The sequence below is a fragment of the Phaethon lepturus genome, unplaced genomic scaffold (genome assembly GCF_000687285.1).
Source record: "Phaethon lepturus isolate BGI_N335 unplaced genomic scaffold, ASM68728v1 scaffold10395, whole genome shotgun sequence".
Lineage (NCBI taxonomy): Eukaryota > Metazoa > Chordata > Aves > Phaethontiformes > Phaethontidae > Phaethon > Phaethon lepturus.
The window spans coordinates 37498-57285 of NW_010542659.1; the positions used below are offsets into that span (position 1 = coordinate 37498).

Genomic DNA, 19788 nt, shown 5'->3' on the forward strand with positions numbered 1-19788 from the left:
TGGCAGACAATTGCCACACAAAATTTTGCAGAAAAAGATTACCATTAAAAATTATTTTGATAAATTAGAAAAACAGCCTCAGGGCAGGGGGAGAAGACGAAGATGGAAAGGGATGGGGGGTGCCAAGTAATGGGAGGAAACACAAGGAACTACCGAGCAGTAGTGGAAAATTGTCTACACAGGTCCAGAGAGGGGCTGAAGCAGCCAGTTAGCAGAAAACTATCTCAGGTTATATCAATTCATAGCTGAAAGTGGACCCAACAATCTCATGCTCCTGTAAGAAAGTACAATTGATCATCATGCTGGGCTGTAGGTACAGGAGTACAATGCAGAAACACACCAAACAACACTCGACTCTCAGCACCAGTCTCAGGAAGAGAACTCTGCCCAGTCCTGGCAGCTACAGCACATCAAGAAGGCATGGATCAGGAGATACCTCTGCTGAACATCAGGAGCAGTCACAGGTTTAGTCTTTCATCATGATTAGAGGCTGACAAAAAGAGTTGAGGGAGGGGAAGGGAACTCCCTCTGCAGAAACAAATTGTACGGAACTTCTGCTAAGAAAGGTTGAGGTCTTTTTCTTTCCTTTTTTATTTTTTTTTTTCCCCTCTCCTGCCTTGCCTCACAGATGATCTCTGGACACTGGGAGAACCCGCCACGTGTATTTATTTTCCACTATTCTAGAACAAGAGTAAAGCAGACAGAATGGCTGAACAGTCCATAAATAGGGCTTGTTCTAAAATTAGGCCTTTGATCTTCAAGAGAAAGGGAGAAAAGAAAGAAGAAAAAAGTCACACTACCAGCCAGAAAGCACGGTTCACTTCTCCTGTATTCATCTTTTAATAACTGCTGGCTCGTTAAGTCAGACACTGACTCCCAGAGGGACTGTCTCTTTCCTCATTGTTTACCCATGCCACCCGAGTCACAACCCCTCTGGCCAGCAAAATTGAAAACATCACCTTTCAAGCTCCATCCCACTTTGATCCAGAGCTCATTGTGTCTGTAATACAGTAGATTTATTTTTCATTCTCTCTTTTCTTTCTTTCTCTAACAGATGCCACTGGAAAAGGGTCTCAAAGATCTAAACGTTACTAAACTGGCAGCAAGCTCTGTTAAATACCTGACATGTCAGAATCACTGCGTAACTTGTTCACTCATCCCTGGTGCATCCTAGCTTCAGGCTGGCTGTTGTGCAAGAAAAGAAAAGACATTATCTCATTTCCACACAGACAGCAGTTCAATGCACTAAGGGCCCAATACTCAAATATGTTACAGCCATTTTGTATGTGTTCCGGCCAGTACAGGGGAAGCAATCCAGGACCAAGTGAACAGATCAGTTCCAACTGGGCTTGAGACAATGTTGTTTTTTCCCTTTGTTAGCGCTGGACCCAATAAAAGTTAGTCACAAACCCTCCCTTCCCCCTTTGCAAGGGCCAACAAGACTTCAAAGTTATAATAGCACCCTCTCTACTTTCTTCTCTTGCAGTTCTCCCTCCGAACCCTGTCTCAAGGCACAATGGAGAATCCTGAAGAAGCTGGTGCTCACATAGCCCATCTGCCTCGCACAGCTTTGTAGTCAAAGGCCTGCAGAGAAACGGAGCTCACAGCTACAAGGGGGAAATTCACATAAACGTCCAAGTACATCAGCTAAACACGCACCAGTTACCTCCAGAAAGAGGTACCATATTAATGAGCATTTTATTGCTGGAAGAATGCATCTATCTTTGGTATCAGAAGCAGTGGCAACACTGGTTGCTGATTTTGGCACCCAAGTTAACGAGGAGACAGCAGACAAGGCTACAGGTGAGTCATTAGGAGAAATGTTTCTTCATTACAGCTTATGCTTCCAAGACCAACCCTTAGAACACGTTTCCCGTCCCAGTAGCAGCAGCTTTGTTCCCCATTATAGTCCCACAAGTTCATCAAAACTCAGAACAGAAAGGGGGGTCCCTGCATTCATCCTGCATACGCCCCTCCTAGGGCAACGTCAGGCTGCAATGTAAAGCAGAACACCTGAGGGGACTGACTGGAAAATCCACTCCAGAGATAGACACTATTTAGCAGAGAAGGAGACAGCACAGACAGAAAAGAGCACATTGGTTTAAGAAGTCTTTTACCAAGTAGTGCTGTTACAATCAGGATTTTACATTTGAAGCATAACAAATAAACACAAAAAAATTAAATTGTGTAACCAATAAACTTCCAAACATCTCTAACATGAATGCCTGAAATCAGTCTGGAAATCTGAAAACCTGAAATAAACAGGTTTGCAAATGTGACTCCCAGATCAAGTGAACAATGTTGTTGATGCTGTTTAAAAAGTTTCGGCACAGCCCTGTGAAGAAGAGCAAGAGGCCACTCAATCCTCCCCCAGGGGCTTGCTTGCACAGGGCACGTTAAAAATGTGCAGCTGGCATAGCTTTGCACCACACCAGTCCGGATTGTACCACATGGGACCAATTTGGCAGCCATTCTAATGGGAGTCAATGACAGCCACACCATTAGCTCAGAAGAAAAGAAAACTTTCATAAAAAGTCAGCCTGGAAACGCCTGAATAAACTTCAGAGCTCTTAAAACAGTTACTATGGAGTCACTATGGAAACAAGCAATGAGTTAAGCCAAGTGCTAATCTCAGCAAAATACTAAAAAGAATGCTTATAGTCATTTAGCTTCCTTATTGCAAGGCTTGCTGCTCAAACACAAGGCTGGCTTATCCCCCAAAGTCCCAGCCACTCTTCCCTTGCTCAAAAATATACACTAGTATGCATCTTAGCATACAATTAAAGGATAAATTTATCAAAACAGACTAGAAGCAAAGTACAGTAGCAATGCAGGTCTCCTGCAACCCAAGCCCACAGGCACTGGGGGAGAGAAAACAGAGGAGTCATCCTTGTACGAGTGTGGTTTTAAACAGTGGTTTGCAGATTCAGCAAGGAGTTTGCAGTCGAAGAGGTAAGTGGGCAAATGCATGCTATCAAAACCCGTGTGCAAGCTTGAGCAACTACAACTTCCCTTTGAGTCCGTCAAGTGCAAAGGACACAAGGAGGTAATTGATAACACTGAGTCACGTAATCCACATCACACAATCTGTATAGTTTCAAATGGAGTATATTCGTAAGGGTTAATTGCAAGCTCGCATTCTGTGCAAGTCATGTTGCTGTGAAGCAGAGGCTGTCAGGACTCTGGGAAAGCAAAGCAGACTTACTCGTCCACAAAGCAGAAAATTCATGACATTCACGCGGCCATTGCCACACATACACGGCTGCTCAATTTTTCTTGGGAGAGGAAAGAAAGATGGGGTTTGCAGAGGAAGGACCTAAACCTTCCCTCCCCACCAGTGTGGTACTGAAATCAGCAGGAGATCATGTGGACTAGAAACATTTACGCACTGCTTGCTTTTTAGTAAATAATGGGGGAAAAGTACAAGAAATACACAGAAAACAGCTGTTAAAAACATTATTCAAATTTCTTTCTGAACGGCAGCTTAAAGGATTGATACTAGAAGGGAGCAAAGGGGATTCAGGGCCAACTTTCAACCTGCAGAAATACGTGGTTGACCATTTTAGAAAGTCAGGTATTTGATCCACTGGAATTTAACCTGGCTTTTACAAGTATCCCATTATTAACACAGGCAGGATCTGCAGATTTGTATATAGCCAACCCCAGAGATATGGTTGCTGCAGCATTATTCTCCTCAGGGGGCCCCAGCATATCCTAGCACTGAAACCCATTTCTGTGAATACACAGCAGTTTCAGCATCTTGTTCTTTCCACTCTCCAGTATCCCTACTGGGAGCTCAAAAGCATACCTTAAAGCTGCTCACACTAAAAACAAATAACAAAGCATCTGCCTGTGTATGAAAGAGGCATAGCCTGGTCGTGCACCGCCTTAAACATTATCCAGTGAAACTGCATCACAAAAAAAAAAAAAAAGTCCTTTTGCCCAAGAACTTAGTTCCAACAAATTAAACCCTTCTCCAGGTGGTAAGCACCTAACTTTTCCAGTTTAGGACAGCCACGATAAAATAGGTATGTGGAAATACTACTGGCACAAATATCAACCCACAGGCTGTTACTTAAACTATAAGCTGCTATATGAGCTTAAGTAAAATATTTTAGGTCTCCTCTCAAAATTCAGATATCACTAAATAGTATGTGAAGCAAAAAAAACCCCATTTATGAAGTGCAACAGAATAAAATAATTTGTAGGAAACTGAATTAGAAAAGTCCAGGAGAAACAGACATCTGAATTTCTCAAAAGTAAATAAATTATACCTACGCCTCTAACATCTCATCCTTCCTCCCCAAAATCATCATCCAACTTTTTTTTTTTTTCCTTCCTCCAGACATTGCATGAATCAACGTGATGAGTTTTTCCTAGGAGAAAGAATACAATTTAAAGAGCAAGGGCAGATTCTGCTTTGTTTCAGTAATTAGCCCTCAGATGACAGAATTGGAATTTACTCAAAAATTCCTGTGGCCAGAATTTCATCATTCCCCAACGCATTAACACAAATGCTTTTCGCCTCCTTCCACATTTTCATGGGACAAGAAGGTTAGAGGCGCATGACTCCTATCACCATTCTGACCCAATTTCCTGCCAGGTTGTTCATCACTTGTTCATTATCTGTTAAACTCTGCCCTTTCAGAAGGGACGGAATGAGTAGCTAATTCATTACCAGTGAAACATCTGATGTTTATTAACAACGTGAGGATATCTTGCAAGAAGATATCAAGTCCAAATTTTCACATAGCAGTGGATCATACACTTACACTGAACACCATGATTGAAAAAGTGTACAGCTGACTGGTAAAACCAAACTTATGGCCTCTGAGCTTTTATGAGTCCGTTTCTCTTGAGTGCTTCATGAACTGGTCACAGGAGACGGAAAAACATCAAGGAGCTGCAGCAGTGTAAACATGAAATGCCAAAGAAGTTAATAAAATAGTATTTTATTTTATGAATAAAAACTAAACAGAATTAGGACACAGTTCTATTTTTTCTTTTTCCCCATTTCCTTTGAACGATTCTGATCATCTCTTTTTGAACCAAGGCCAGATCTACCATTCCTGTGCTGATCCTGCCACTCACTCTCCAGCTGTCTCAGCATTTCTTGTGTTAGAAGTCCCTCTCGCAGCAATCTGTTGGCAAGAGATCCACGTCCATGGCTCTTCAGATCCTCCTGCCTTGTAGCAGACCGATAGGCTTTCAAGTTCTTTGCTCTTCTTCCTTCCGGAACATCCACTGCAATAGACAGTGCCTCTGTGGATTTTGCTCCATGATGGTCTAAAACCGTCCTAGTATCCCTCTTAGTCCTTGAAAAAGGAAAGTCATCTGACACAACTGCTGCTGCGCCAGGAGCAGCTGCAGATTGCGAAGCTCGGATCAGCTTCGTGATATTGCAGACACCAACTTGTATAATGTTGTCTAGTTTTTTCTGAATATCCCTTACAAGGACTGCATCAGGGAACATATCCATGAAGCGGTAACTGGAGAGGGAAAAAAACACACAATTGAACGTTTTTACTAAAGGACTGCTGACTGGGACAAAAATGAGACACATACTATGTAAAGTAAAAAAAAAAAAAAATTATTACATGTTGCATGGGAAGGCCACTGTATTTGAAATGGCATTTCAGTTGCTCCAGTCCAGGATCACCTTTGTTTCTAACTTTCTCTCTCTGTCAGTCACAAATTGTTCTCTGCAGAACCTTTGACTTGCTCCTACAACATAGCTACACTTGCATTTGTCAAGATCCTCTAAAGGGCCAAAGGTGCCCATACTGCACCACATACACACGGGCTCGAAGATGCTGCTTTTCTAGGACTGCAAGTCATAAATATTAGGAAAAAACAATTTTCAAGCACAAAGACAATACCTTAACCACAGATAGAGGTCAAAAACATCATGAACAGCTTCAAGGTGTACAAGTTCTTTGATGTTCTTTGGAGCAGCTAACGGCCATTTGGTGTGCCGACAGAGCCAGTCAAATGTCAGAGGCTCGTTTCTACTGAACTGTCTTGCAAACTGAAAAACAAACAGATTCAGTGAAGTCCTCAGTCAGGAAAGAAGAAATCCCAAACGAGTTAAATTCTCTTGAGTCTGTATACATAGAATACTCCAGAAAATACCTGCTTTGTTTTACACAGCCCAAAGTGCCACACATTCTTTTACTTAATTACTCGACACAGGAGTCACCTCTCCTTTCCAGGGCCTCATTAACACAATTTGTCCATGGGCCATGCACAAAGTTAAGCAACAAAAGTACAGAGCTATCCAGAAAAGCGTAACACCGAAGAAGGCATATGATTTCATCTAGCAAAGCAGATGAACTTTGTCTTTTTTTCTTCTCCTGCTCCTGTTCTGTTAATTATCTTGTTTCAGAATCTCCAGTATTGAGGAAATGTTAAACATGTTCCCTGACTTAAGAAAAACCACTATTCACAACCCAAACAGATTAATCTGCACTAGAAATCAACCCTTCTGAAACCTACACGTGTCAGCTCTTTTACTAACAGATAAATGAGCCAAATAAGATTTAAATTTAAAATTTTCAGGAGCACTGATGACTTGGAATAACTGCTTCCTAACTGCCTGATACCAGAAGGTGGGTTTTTTTGCCAAGGAAAGGGGCTTAAATTCACACAGGCATTCACAATAGCCTACCTCCCTCCAACATCACATTATGCCCCTCTGCACCTTCGTTACTTGGGAACTGAATGCTCAGCATTTTCTTAATGAGGCACTTTTTAAAAACTCTTTAAATCAATCACTCCGTTTTTAAAGAACATTATTAGCCCTTTTTGAAACGCACAGGTCTAGTATCTGTGACGTAAGGGCACTACATCCATTTCATTTTTACACTATTTTAATAAAAATGTTTAATGCAGTCTCTAAAAGAGGACAAAGGCGATACTAACAAAGTCACAGTCCCAAACAAAATTATTAATCCTGAAAAACTGAAATCAGGTGACTACAAATTCCTCAAAATAATCACTCCAGGGGAGTATCAATGTATACAGTATCAATGCACCGAGACCCACTTGCTCCAATACAAATACCACATTTTTTGAGGAAAAACAATAACGGACCTTCAACAACGTAGTACACACAAAAGGCTCTTTTCTGTTCAAGGGTGCAGTGCAGAAGACATAACGTGAGCGCAAATTTAGTGGAATGTGCTGAATCATATCTGCTAGAAATTTAAAGTCATCAATGTTGCAGACAAAGTAAAGGCCATCAACTTGTGAGAGACTCACAAAAATATCCTGTGAAAATATAAACAAATGAAGAGGATGTTATTATAGAAGACTGTTGTTAAGCTTTGTATTACCAAACCAAAAAATGATTTATTGTTTCAAAGGCTAGTTAAAAATACTGAATTTGACCACAGTAATAAAAAGGGGGCAGGGGAGTTCCCTCTGCTCTTTTAACAGGATTTTCATTAAATTCTCTAAAACAGGATCAGAAGAGAAGACATAACACCCTATGCTTTATTTGAGCATTTTCAATTAGTCTCCTAAGTAAAAAATACAGTATTCTGGAAGTGTACACCTTAGTTACAAAGAACACCATCACAAGAACCAGTTACTAGTATGTTTAGAACTTGTTCCAGTTTGTCACTTAGCACGACCCAAAAAGCTAACTTTACAGCATAAAATTCCATAATTGAGGTATTTTCAGCCCAATGTCAGGAACAGATCTATTTTAGGAAGAAAGAAATCACAAGCTAAGTATGGTATTGCAATAGAGGAGTGCAAAGAATACCTGAAATATATCCACAATTTGGAGAATCGGGAGATGCCACTGCACATTGCAGGGAGAATTTTTACGGGCCTCCAAATTTATTTCTCTAGCATAAATCTTTGAAAGATTTTTTTTAAAAGATCTTTAAAGAAACACTGAGCTTCTTAAGTATTCAGTCACCAATAACAACATGGATTTTTTTTATCTTAATACTTCTATGCTAGCCCAGAAACTCTCAATAGTAAAATTTTGAAGGTATGCTGCTACCCTACCAGCCTAAGTCTTCCAGGAGGTCTCCAAGTATAATCTTTTACTTCAAGGTTAGAAATCATACACTTTTGTACATAACCGCATATCAGCGGAGAATAGTAATGCGCATTTAAATCCATGAAAGCTGCTAAGAATTTCTCAGTGTACTAAAACCCGTGATACTATTTTTTAAATACAGCATTGGAAGCTTATTTTCTACTTTAAAAGATCTAGGCACTTCCATGAATTCTACTATCCAGCTAATGATGAGATCAAGTAGATCCCACAAAATCTCTTTTCTCAAAGTTAAGCGGATACTGTTTTACCACAAAGTCCACAGAATCATGAAAAAAAATCAAGTCGCTCTCAGATGTACAGAAACCTGACACAACCAGCCCAGTTTCCAAAAAATTTTCACATCAATTTACCAAAATTTCAATCTCTAATATTTTCAGCCTCAGACCAAAAAGTCTACATTTAAAACATAGGAAAGGTGAAAAGAATAGGTTGTTGCACACTCTTCAACACATGTAAACATATTTACAGACTTCAACAGCTTTCAAGTTTATTGTAACACAGAAAAGTTAAGCATTCTAATATTGTAACACAGAAAAGTTAAGCATTCTAATATTGTAACACAGAAAAGTTAAGCATTCTAAACGTATTTGCAGTCACTGCTATGGCAGAGACAAGAATCCAACTGATAAAAGATACATACAAGTCTGGCTGTTAGGTTCCCAAAGTGCATGTTCACACAAAAGCAGTGACTATAAACAATGCTTAATTTTTGAAGCGGAAGCTAATATTTTTATCATTCTTACAATTAAATTGGATAGAGTGGCATCAGGCAGATGATAAGCAAACATTTCTATCTGCTCAGGAGTAGGGTGTAGGCCAGCTGCCTAAAGGGAAAATGAAGAAAAAGAATTTCAGTTAATTCTTAATATTGTTCTAAGTCAGTGCATCAGAAACAAAAACTAAAAGACAAAAGAAACCAAAGCACCCTACAGAATCCAGTTTATTTATCACACTTATCTAGAAATTAAGAACTTTTGTTGTTTGAGCTTTTAATTCCTAAAGAAGCAGCTTCAATATAAATGAAATATTGCAAACCTCCAAATGGGACATATATTCAGAGTCACTCCAGCATGACACAATCCATTTTTATTACTAACTTGTAAACAGACACAAGGAAAAATAATTTGCGATCAGAATATAGTAAAACAGCACCAGAGCACAGCCGTAACAAACTGAGTACTGAGCGTCTCACCTTCACGGGGCGCACAGTCTCACTCAGAATTTCCTTCAGCTGCATGAGGTCGTCACGATGCATCGTAGTGACTTCTCCTTGTTTGAAGGATGAGCCATAACGCCCAGCTCTGCCTGCGATTTGTAGAGCCTGAGAGGTTGTAATTGAGTCTATTTCCTTTTCTCCCTTCTCATTGACAGTTGGCTTTACTATAGAGTTAAAAATTATTCTTTTTATACACCTGAAATATTTGAACAAAAACAAAGAGGAATCATTTTTTGTAAATTACTTCCAATATATGACCTACTACAGAAGAACTAAAGCACACTTTTTTAATAGTTTTTCTTCCCTCTATAAAGTAAGCGACCACAGATATGACTTGTGGACACAGCATATTAAAAAGGGCAGCATAAGACTACTGGTTAGCTGCTGGAGAATCATCATCCCTATAGACATCAATCATGTTCTAATGGGGTCCCAATCCATCCATCATCATCTGCCTCCGTAATTTGTAACAACGTGACTTCATCGCCTTCAGCAACAAAATACATCTGAAACAGGACTGAACTTGCTCTACATTTCAGAAATGCAAGAGACTGATAGTCTGACAACCTAGAACATCTGACCCCAGTGAATCAAAAGGATCTTAGCAGTGCCTACTATCGCACAGAATTGGGCCAAGCAAGCCATTTAATTCTTCGAATCAGTTTTAAAATTAAAGCTTAGTTCTACCCAATCAAATTGATTGAGGTAGTGACCTCAGAATTAAAATGTCTGTACTGTGATATCTAAATAGATACCTAGACAAATTAGACAAATTGGGGAGAAACAAGTAAGGAAATCAATGCAGGTATCACACCTGCCAAAAAAAAAAAAATCTTACCATAACCTGCTCCAAATACTTACAAATTGAGTCCCATTCCAATTGCATCTGTAGCAACTAAAATTTTGCATGGATCATCAGGATCATTGAATTTCTTTGCCTGTTCAAGTTTTGTTCCTAAAACAGAATGACAAAACACTTCACATAGCAAACTCTTCTTACAAAACAAAAACAATCTATCACTAAGCCTGATGTCTTTGTAACAGGCTGAGGAAAAAAAATAATAATGGTATTCGATTGATATGTGGCTGTTGTTGGGGGAAGGAGGACGGAGAGATTTAAATCATTCCCAGAGCTGTCGATAGACCTCATTTAATTACATGTATCTGAAGACCAATATTAAGTACATAATAAAGGTCTAATCCCAAGATTAAAACATCAGGCAACGAAAGTTGATTACTTTCTCTAACTATATAGAGATGCAAAACTAGGAAAACTTGTACTGCTTCATTTTAAAAGTTTTTGTAAGAAAGCAGCAAGAAGCAGAACGTTCCCTTAAAAATAAAAGGAAGAGTGCTTTACCTGGTGGCAGACTGCCATATATGACAGCACATTCTAATCCTCTGGCTTCAATCTGTCGACTGACAGAGTAAATGTCATTCTTACTGAAACAGACAATGCAGTCCCCAGGACGGAGGTTATCTAAAGATTCTAAGGCATAATCCAGCACAGTAAGAGGAGTGAGTCTCTTGTAGTTTCGGACCTAGAATCAAAGGAGTTGTCAAACATAATGTGTTTTTAAATGAAAAATTCCTGTGGAATACCAGCCAGCATGGTTATTACCACAGTTGATTGTAACGCTGAGGGACCTCTCACAGTCCTGAAGGGATAAATCACTGGCGAGAAGTTGACATACACCTTATGCACTTGCATACTTATAGCACTTCCCAAGCTGAAAACTACACAGCCTTTTCAAGAAACAGAAGAACTATATATTTTTACATGTAAATTAGATTCAAGAAAAGAAGTATACAAGCTGTGTACCAATTCTACCAAGAAATCAGAGTCTGTTTTCACTCAGTCATCTGAATGTTATAACTGGTCCCCTTTCATAATTACACACCCACCACACACAGATATATAAAGCTACAACTAATTCACCAGGAAATCATGCAGGCTGGACTTTCTTATGACCAAATTTTATGCTTTTAAATACTCTTCACAAAGGAATCTTCCAAAGGAAAAAAAAAATATTTATGACAGTAAAGTTGGGTTTCAGAGATCTTTTGATTACTTTCTTCTGGAGGTGTTAGCTCTTTTAACTCCTTTCCTATATATCATCAACAGATCCAGTAACCTCAGCAAACTTGAGGGCACTGTGCCCGCCAGGAAGAACAGAACTGTAAAGAAAGCCCCTAAAACAGCTGTAGCATTCTCTGAGGGGAACTCAGCAAAGCACTTACCTTCTTTAAGCAAAACAATACCCCTATTAACAAAAAAAACCCCACAAAACCAAAATGACTTTGCAACAACTCCTTTGCTTTACAGAAATTGAGAAACATTTTAACAAGAACTCCTGAAAGAATATGATTGATCAGTGATAACCCCAAAAGACCCTAATTTTTTGCCTGTTTTCCAGCAAGGAGAACCTGATGTTCTCTTTGTAACTTTACAGAATTAAAAAGCTTACTTCAACTTCTTCCCCTGTAGTATACATGAGCTCTGTCACCAAGTCAATAGCAGCAGCTTCTCCACAAACATGGATTTCTTCTGCACAGAGTCCTGAACAAAATCCATTGAAATAAAATTCAAAATGTTACATATTTATAGACAACAGTAGCTTTAGCTGACTTTTAACTTACCCAAAAATTACATTTTGCTTGCTACAGACATCAATGAGGGCTTATATCCTTAGAGTTGCTCTAAGCAAGTGATGATTGGACACCCATTAGTAAGATAATCAGAGCAGCTAATACCTTGTTGAACCCTTTCAGCCAAAACAAGAGGTACCCTCAAACACTGAACAAATGGAGCAAAACTTTTGAGTATCTTTTATTTACTACTAATGTTTCACAAACTCCCAAACCACAGCAGAACCGAAAAGCTTCGTTTTCTGCATGACCTTCGAAAATTATGAATACGTCTCTAATGCAATCAGAATAGAAAAAGGGAAAAAAATAGGAGGTAGGGGAAGTGTGACGAATCATCCTGTTAAACTTGACATCAAAAGCAGGGATGGGAAGGGCAGGGCAGAATCAGATTCCAAACTTCTGTTCAAAATCTGAAGAAATGTGAATTTCAAAAATTCCTCTTGAAAAATTCTAAAATTATCAAAAGCATTCATCTAAGAATTTGACTGATCAATACAGCTCTATAAATGAGCCATTTGAAATTAACACTATGAAATATTCAATGATCATCATGTTGCCATACATGTATCTCTTCATGTATCTTTTCATAATGAAATCTCTGAAAAATGATGGTTTTAACTGAACAAAAAGCATACTTCTAGAAAATAATCAACGTAAAAGGACAGCACAGTGTAACAAGACAAAGACTCTGTATTATCCAAGGAAGCAAAACTGAAAGTGGCATCTGTGTAACTTAGAGAATAAAATTTTTAAAAAACATTCATTATGTAAAACATGACAGGTAACTTGCTGCCATACAGACAAATCCTTTGAGGCAGAGTATCTCTCTAACTTGCTGTAAGAAGACATAATACTTGCTTTCATTTTGCATCACATACCGTAACCACTTACGAATAAACGGACTGCTAAGCTTGAATTTAACGTGCCATTTTTAGTCACAATAAACTAGTTCATCGTCAACACAAACAAGCTTACCTAAAAGGGCTCTTGTCCAAGCCCACCCTCTGGCAGGATCTCTGATCATCTGAATTTCATCAATCACAGCAACTTCATCTTAAAACAAAAAAGAAAAATATGATGCACCTAGGAAGAGCATCTAGAACAGCAATACAACACACGAAGGAACTCGAAGGCTTTCCAAAAAAGGTTGCTCAAATCAAGTTAATCCTCTACCACCGAAGGTATTCTGAGATGACCCAGATTTTATTAGCTGCTTTAACACAGTTCAGAAACCGTTCAAGTAAGAGTGAAAAGGAATAGCTCAGCTTCAGAGTCCAAGCACTAATACACATAAAGCTGCCATAGATATGAGCAAAACAATTATGTATACATACAAGGAGTATTAGTGCTGCACATTTCAATGGTACAAGCAATATGAGGAGCTTGTCTGGCATCTTCATTGGCATACACACGCTCTTCTCCTGTCACCAAATCACATGGCACATTCTGAAAGAATTCAGAAAACTCATGTTAAGTTTCTTTAATATAACAGAATCCCCTTTGCAAAGGGGAAAAAAAAAACAGTTTCTTAAAGTAGCTTCTAAGACAGTATAATGGAAGCTACCCAGAAAATAACTATTTAGCCTTTTGAGACTTGTGCCCTGTATTTAAGTCCTATCAGACTGAAGGGTACAATGAAGAGGTAGTATCTGTAATTAGATGCCCCCCTACTCCTGTAGGAGATTCCATCTTCCTCTGAGCATTTGAGAGCTGTCACATCTGCAACAAAGGAACTGTCAGAAGAGCTGTAGTACAAGGGGTTCATAAAGCAAGACCCAACAGTGAAGGAGCCTTGCAAGCTCCAGCCTCCTCCAGTTCATTTGATTGTCCTTGTTGGGTGTCTCACCTGCTGCCTTGTACCCACACAGCAAGAGTTCACGAGGACTAGCTGTGAGAGACAGCAGGGGCCACCACCCTCTGTCAGCTCTACACTCGCCGAATCTCAGGCACATGGCTGCTCCATCCATATCTACAGCCACCTGTAAAGCCATGCAGGAAGCCCTGTTTAAGCCTCCAGGGCTATGTATGATCCATGAGCTGCCAAGTGAAAAGTCCTCCCAGACACTAAACACATGGGGGAAAAAAGTGCAGTAACTTTACTAACAAGGAACATCAGTACATGGTATCCACATTCACTACACAGTACACGTTACAGACATCTGCTAGGACAGGCCAATCTTTCTTATATGTTGCTTTGATAAACCAGTAACAGAAATTACAAATTCTAAATGAGACTTGTCAAAAAAAAGAGAAATCAGAAGATCATTTGGTTAACACTACTTAACATACATACTATGCTGCATTAACATGTGATGTGTTATTGTAATGCTTCAGAACTGGTGTGGTTCTGTACAGCTGGAAACACCCTGGTGCGGAGCCTTCAAAAAGATGCTGGAAGCAATTTAAAAAAGTACTAATGAAAGCTTCCGCTAGGGACCTGATACAGGCCACTGCTCTTCAATTCAACACATCTGAAGCTGCAGAACTTTTTATTAGATGGCTGAGTGAAATTGAATATTTAAACATTGAAGCAGAAGGTTGAGGGGAGTTAAGCAAGGGTAATTTCTTGCGTACAAGCTAAAATAAAGGTCATGGGCAGAAGCCAGTTTCCACACTGAAAAAGCTAATAGTAGAACCTGGTTAATCCCAGGGAGGGAAAAACTACTTTTTTCAAGACAGGTTACAGGGATGATTGCACAGCATGCGCTTTGGGGAAAGTGATGTTCTGTTTGGGGCAATGATGTTCCATTTTGCATGCCTAACGCAGAAATGCACAACTGGTATTCACATGAGCTGCCACTACTGCAAAGCAAAGGCCACCGTTCAAGCGCACTGTTTCATGGACTACCCTAAGCAACCAGAATACTTTACAAACATGCATTCATGAGGCTGTTCCAGTACTAAGGATGTACGTAAGTAATATAACATACTGACAGCATTATTACTCTTTTGGAAGATCTCATGAGCCAGAAGTTTTAGTGGACCACAGTATATTCCAGATTTTGCTGACAAAAATCTCTGGATAGCATGGTAAGTTTTTCCACTGTTTGTAGGACCAGCATGAAATATTATCTTTCTCTGAATAGCCCTGGCATCTGGATACCTAAAACATACACAGAAAAGCGGAGTTGTTGAACATTTATCTGGTGTTCTGGATACTGATTCAGGAGAAATTGCAAATTAGCTTAAACATGTACTTATTAAAAGAATTTTTAATGTGTCTTTAAAGCAGAAAGATCAAGTTCTTCAATAAAGACAGTATAAAGAGGTTACTATGTCTTACACATTCATCTTCTAAATCATACAATGCTTTCAAATACTTAGAGCGGAATTCACACATTGTGTTCAAGATAATTCTCATTACTGCGATCTCTCTCCTTGGGTATATTAACATTTTAACGTTTTGGCGTGCTACCTCCCAAACAGATACAGCCAGAAGACAGCTTTCTGGAAAGCAAATACCAATATTTTCCTTTTAATTGACTGCAATACACCTTGTAACAAAGATAGGAGTTCCTGACACAAATTATTGTAAAAACAGAGAAATGGAACTGAAAATATAGTGCAATTATGTATCATAAAGCTTAAGTCCACAGACTGTGAAATTCTATGACACTAAGAAAAGAAAACACTGCAACCACTTAAACACACTGACCAGTTGGGCGGTAATCTTAAGTCACTGATCTTGCGCAGATCATCCATACAGTCCAGCATCGGAAAGATCTGCTTTGCATGCCTCAGAAAAAATGGAAAGAGATCATCCACGTGACCTAGAAAACAAACCCTTTTAAGAAAGTTTGGACACTTGTCTGAAGGTGTGTATCTTCATAATAAACTTTAAAAAAAAATAAACATCTACTACTTCCACCACACACATATAATTCTTTCAACTTCTGGCTCTCTACAAAGTTCAACAATTATCTCAATGGCAGAAAGGTAAACTAACATGAATACAGGGACCCATTAAGCAGTGTAATGCCAATACAACAGCATTAAAAAAAAAAAAAAAAAAATCTTATTTCAGTATATTCACTCTGCTTGGCCTACATGTCTATAGAACTTCTAAATAAAATGAGAAGCTATGGAAAAGCTGGGTGAAAAATAGCTTTTCTATCCTAAAAAGACTTTAGCCTTTTCTTCCTAAATTCATGTGCTGCCTTGGAATAGAATAAAATAAAAGCTTCTAAAATGCTTTTATGAATAAACACAGAAAAACAGAATAGTTTGCCACTTCTGTAAGCTACTAAGATTTAGGATGCTGGTTCAGAATTATGAGTCTCCAATCCCTAGGTAAGAAAACAAGAATAGAAAAGTCAACTCAGAAGCGACATCCAAATTCTGTCTTCTGAATGTTTGCAGAATATACATGTGGCCTTAAAGGTCTCATTTCAGGTCACACTCCAATTGTCCGGCTCTCACAGAATTTCAGAGAACTATCTGGATCTAAAAAACTGTTATTATCAGACACACACAAAGGCAGTGGTGGTGGTTGTTGTTTTGTTTTTTTAATTGAGAATTCAATGAATCAAAATTATTGGGAAAAATTTAAAGGACTTAAAAACTGTAGTATTTTCAATTATCACCTCTGGACAAGCAAAACTCAACTAAAAAACGAAAAAACTTCAAAACAGCCACCATAAACAACCCTTTACACTCCTATAGGTGTGAGTTTTAAGGCATATATAAACAATGCTTATATATAAGTAAATAAGGAGTGGAAGTGAAGAAATCATGTGGAAGATTTTATGCACAACTAGTATAAAAAGACATTTTCAATTTCCTAAGATGGTAAATATTTACATTTACATTTTAAGACAAAACTAATGGCCACCGTAACCTTTACATTATCATCATTAAAAACACACATATTATACCAAGGTTCTGCAGCTCAAAACTGTGGAGAAAGCTGTTTCTGCTGTTACCAGCTAGCATCACCTCTCCGTTAGCCGTTAGTTAAGCAAGCAAACAACACTCACTTCCATTAGTGCCACAGGGAAACAGGGCACAGTCACAGAGCTGTGTTCCCTAGTACTTAAAGCCACCTAGCCAGGAGAAAGCTCCCCAAGTGCCCCCTAGTGACTGCTGAATTTTTAAGAGAGGAATAAATGGAACAGTACTGTTTTCACTTCAGCAATGAACTGATGCTATAAAACAACATGCTGCTTCTTGCCATGACCTCCACCTCTTTTGTTTCCATTTCAGAAGATTTAAGGACAGAACTCCATAGGATGGGCACAAATGTTTCTGACAGGGAAGCAGTGATTTTTAACCTCTTTTACAGCATAGTAGGGGGGTAGGTAAGTATACAGGTCAAAAACAAGAAAAAAATGTGTATTTTATTTTACAAGCACTCCAGATACTTGCCTGCACCACAGCATATATCATTGAGAATAATATGCAAATCAGCACTCACAGAACTGGATTCCATTATGTACTTCCTAAAGCTTATAAAAGCTTGGTGAAACAGGCGAGCTGCAAAAAAAAGGAACAAAGTAAATGTGAGTGGGATCACTAAACCATATTTGTAAACACCCAATAAAACACTAACGTAGTCCATTAAAAAGCTATACCTTAACAGGAAATATTACAAGTCAATATAAAGTTTATTTGAACCAAAGGACAGAAACAACCTAAACTAGCAGTGTCGTGAGACCCATAAAAGATCAGATCTACCTAATACCATATCAGAATAAAAACAGATTTGACATTTAAAAAAAATAAAAATCTTAGAACATTTTCTTACCATCTAATCCATTTTCTGCTCCCAGTCTTTGGATTTCTTTTCTTTTGTAGAACTTATTTAAGTTTTTTAGAACTTCACCTGCAGAAAGAGAGTAACATTTTTTTTTAGTTTGCTCAAAATTAAATCAATTCTGCTGCCCCGAATATCATGGCTTACAGTCTCATTACTTTGGAGGGAGTGAGTCTTTTTGCCATACTGAACAGACTCAAATGATTTCTTCCTAAATTAAAGACAATCAATGATTGAGCCTACTGTGGAAAAGGACAATCTTAAACTGTAGCAGGGTAAGAACTGCCGTGAAGATGAGGTCAGTATTTGAGACCCTGGTATTTGAGAGGAAAGCGTAAAAGTGGGAACCTGCAGCCAACATGTTATGGAACAAACCAATTAAGGGTTTGGGCTGTTTTTTTGTTGGCTTTGTATCAGCATCTATCAGGAAACAGCAGGTTTTCATGAGAAAAGTAAATCTGCCTAAAGCACTTGGTGACAGCTTTTAGTAAACATCCCGAGACACCTTCTTCCCTCCACACTGCTTCCAAGACACACTCTCCAGAATGATCAGGCAAACCAGATGCAGTATTCTTCCTATTTCTCAGGTTAAATAAAGGAGAGAAGAAAACTTAACAGACTGTCTCCATAGATATCATAAATTACTCAGATTTGTTTGTATAAAAACTCTTGTTATAAAGTTATCAATAAATGCCTTCCCTCCCCTGAAAGGCAAGTTCAGAGTTGCAACAAAACTGTATTTACTAATGTACACTTTGAATTTAGTTTATTGTGAAATGTGTTTATCTGATTCGTGTCGATATGGGAAAATACTAAAACAGCATGAGTGTGCACGTCCTTGTATAACCACAAAAAGGAGAAGAAATATAAAAGAAAGAACATTTGTAACTTCCTGATATACTAGTATAAACCAGTTTTGCAGATAACTGCAAAGTGTTAAGACTACCTACTTTATCTACCGACCACCAGATGGGAGTCATGAAGACCCCAAAAGGTGAAGAACGCATGTGCCGAAGAAAACACGCCTACTCCTGGAATTTATGTGTAAAGACCAACCCATTTTATCAATATGTATTAGCAGACAGGATATAAACCAAGAACAGGAACTGTACGGTGTGCGTCTTGGTGGAGCGGAGACTCCCAGCGCACCCAGCGCTGTTTGCTTGCCTCTATTCGTTTAATAAATTGTAAACTTAAATTGGAATCCTGTTTGGGACTCAATCATTTATCTCAATTGGGGGCTCATCCAGGATGGTCTCGGTTCCTGAATTCTGACTTGATCTAGGAGGGGCGCCCCACCATTTGGTAGCTCCTGATCGGGTTGGGACTAACACCATCCTGAACCTGAATAGGGGCAAGCAAAGAATTTAATTTTTATGAGCTCCCTTGCCAGCTGCAGTAGGTTTATTTTGCCCGTAATTCTGCGCGCGAAGATCCGAACGAAGACGACAGTCGTAAGTATTTAAGGCGTATACCGTTCAGTTGGGTGGGATTCGGTTGCCTGTGTGTGTAAGAGTGTGACTGAGACGGCACCTAGTTCCGAAGCGATTGTGGAGGTCTTCTAACCGCGGTTCCAATCTCCCGGCCGGTGAAGGACCGAAGCTATTTCTATAGGATCCGTGGGTGGGTGATAGGTCCTAAACCCCCTGCAAGACACTCTTACTGGTAACCAACGGCTGTAGGAATTGCCACAGTAAAATTCCTAGATGGGTCCGATGAAATCGAAAACCCAGGACCAGAAGAAAGGGAGCAAATTACCAGACATACCATCAGAAAGTCCATTAGGAATAATGATTAGAAATTGGAATGAAAGGGGCCCCAGAAAAAGAAAAAGTAAATTAAAATTGGTTCAATATTGCATGGTTGAATGGCTGAAGAAGCCTTTAAGGCCACATGTCTTTTGGCCTGTTTTTGGATCTTTTGAAGACTGGATTTGCCAGGCCTTAAATATATATGTTCATTCAAAGGAACCTTTTAGTCAGGCGGAAAGTGATTATGCAGGATTATGGATCAGAACTTTACATCCTTTTCCAGCCTCAATACTTACATTAAAAACAGATGAAAAGTTTGAGGAAGAAGGAGATAAAAACAAAAAGT

General features: G+C 39.0%; 1 protein-coding gene across 1 annotated transcript; it reads right to left on the bottom strand.

Moving 5' to 3' along the window:
* Positions 1-4674: 4674 nt before the first annotated feature.
* SUPV3L1 (suppressor of var1, 3-like 1 (S. cerevisiae)) lies at positions 4675-17802 on the bottom strand. Its single transcript, XM_010288100.1, has 14 exons — positions 17683-17802; positions 17304-17411; positions 15595-15709; positions 14874-15042; positions 13274-13385; positions 12915-12992; positions 11759-11850; positions 10651-10831; positions 10152-10245; positions 9267-9486; positions 8818-8898; positions 7093-7269; positions 5880-6028; positions 4675-5489 (listed from the first exon to the last, which is right to left on the bottom strand). The coding sequence occupies exons 2-14, from the start codon at positions 17365-17367 to the stop codon at positions 4994-4996; spliced, it is 2028 nt and encodes a 675-aa protein (XP_010286402.1). The 5' UTR covers positions 17368-17411; positions 17683-17802; the 3' UTR covers positions 4675-4993.
* Between the last annotated feature and the right edge of the window lie 1986 nt (positions 17803-19788).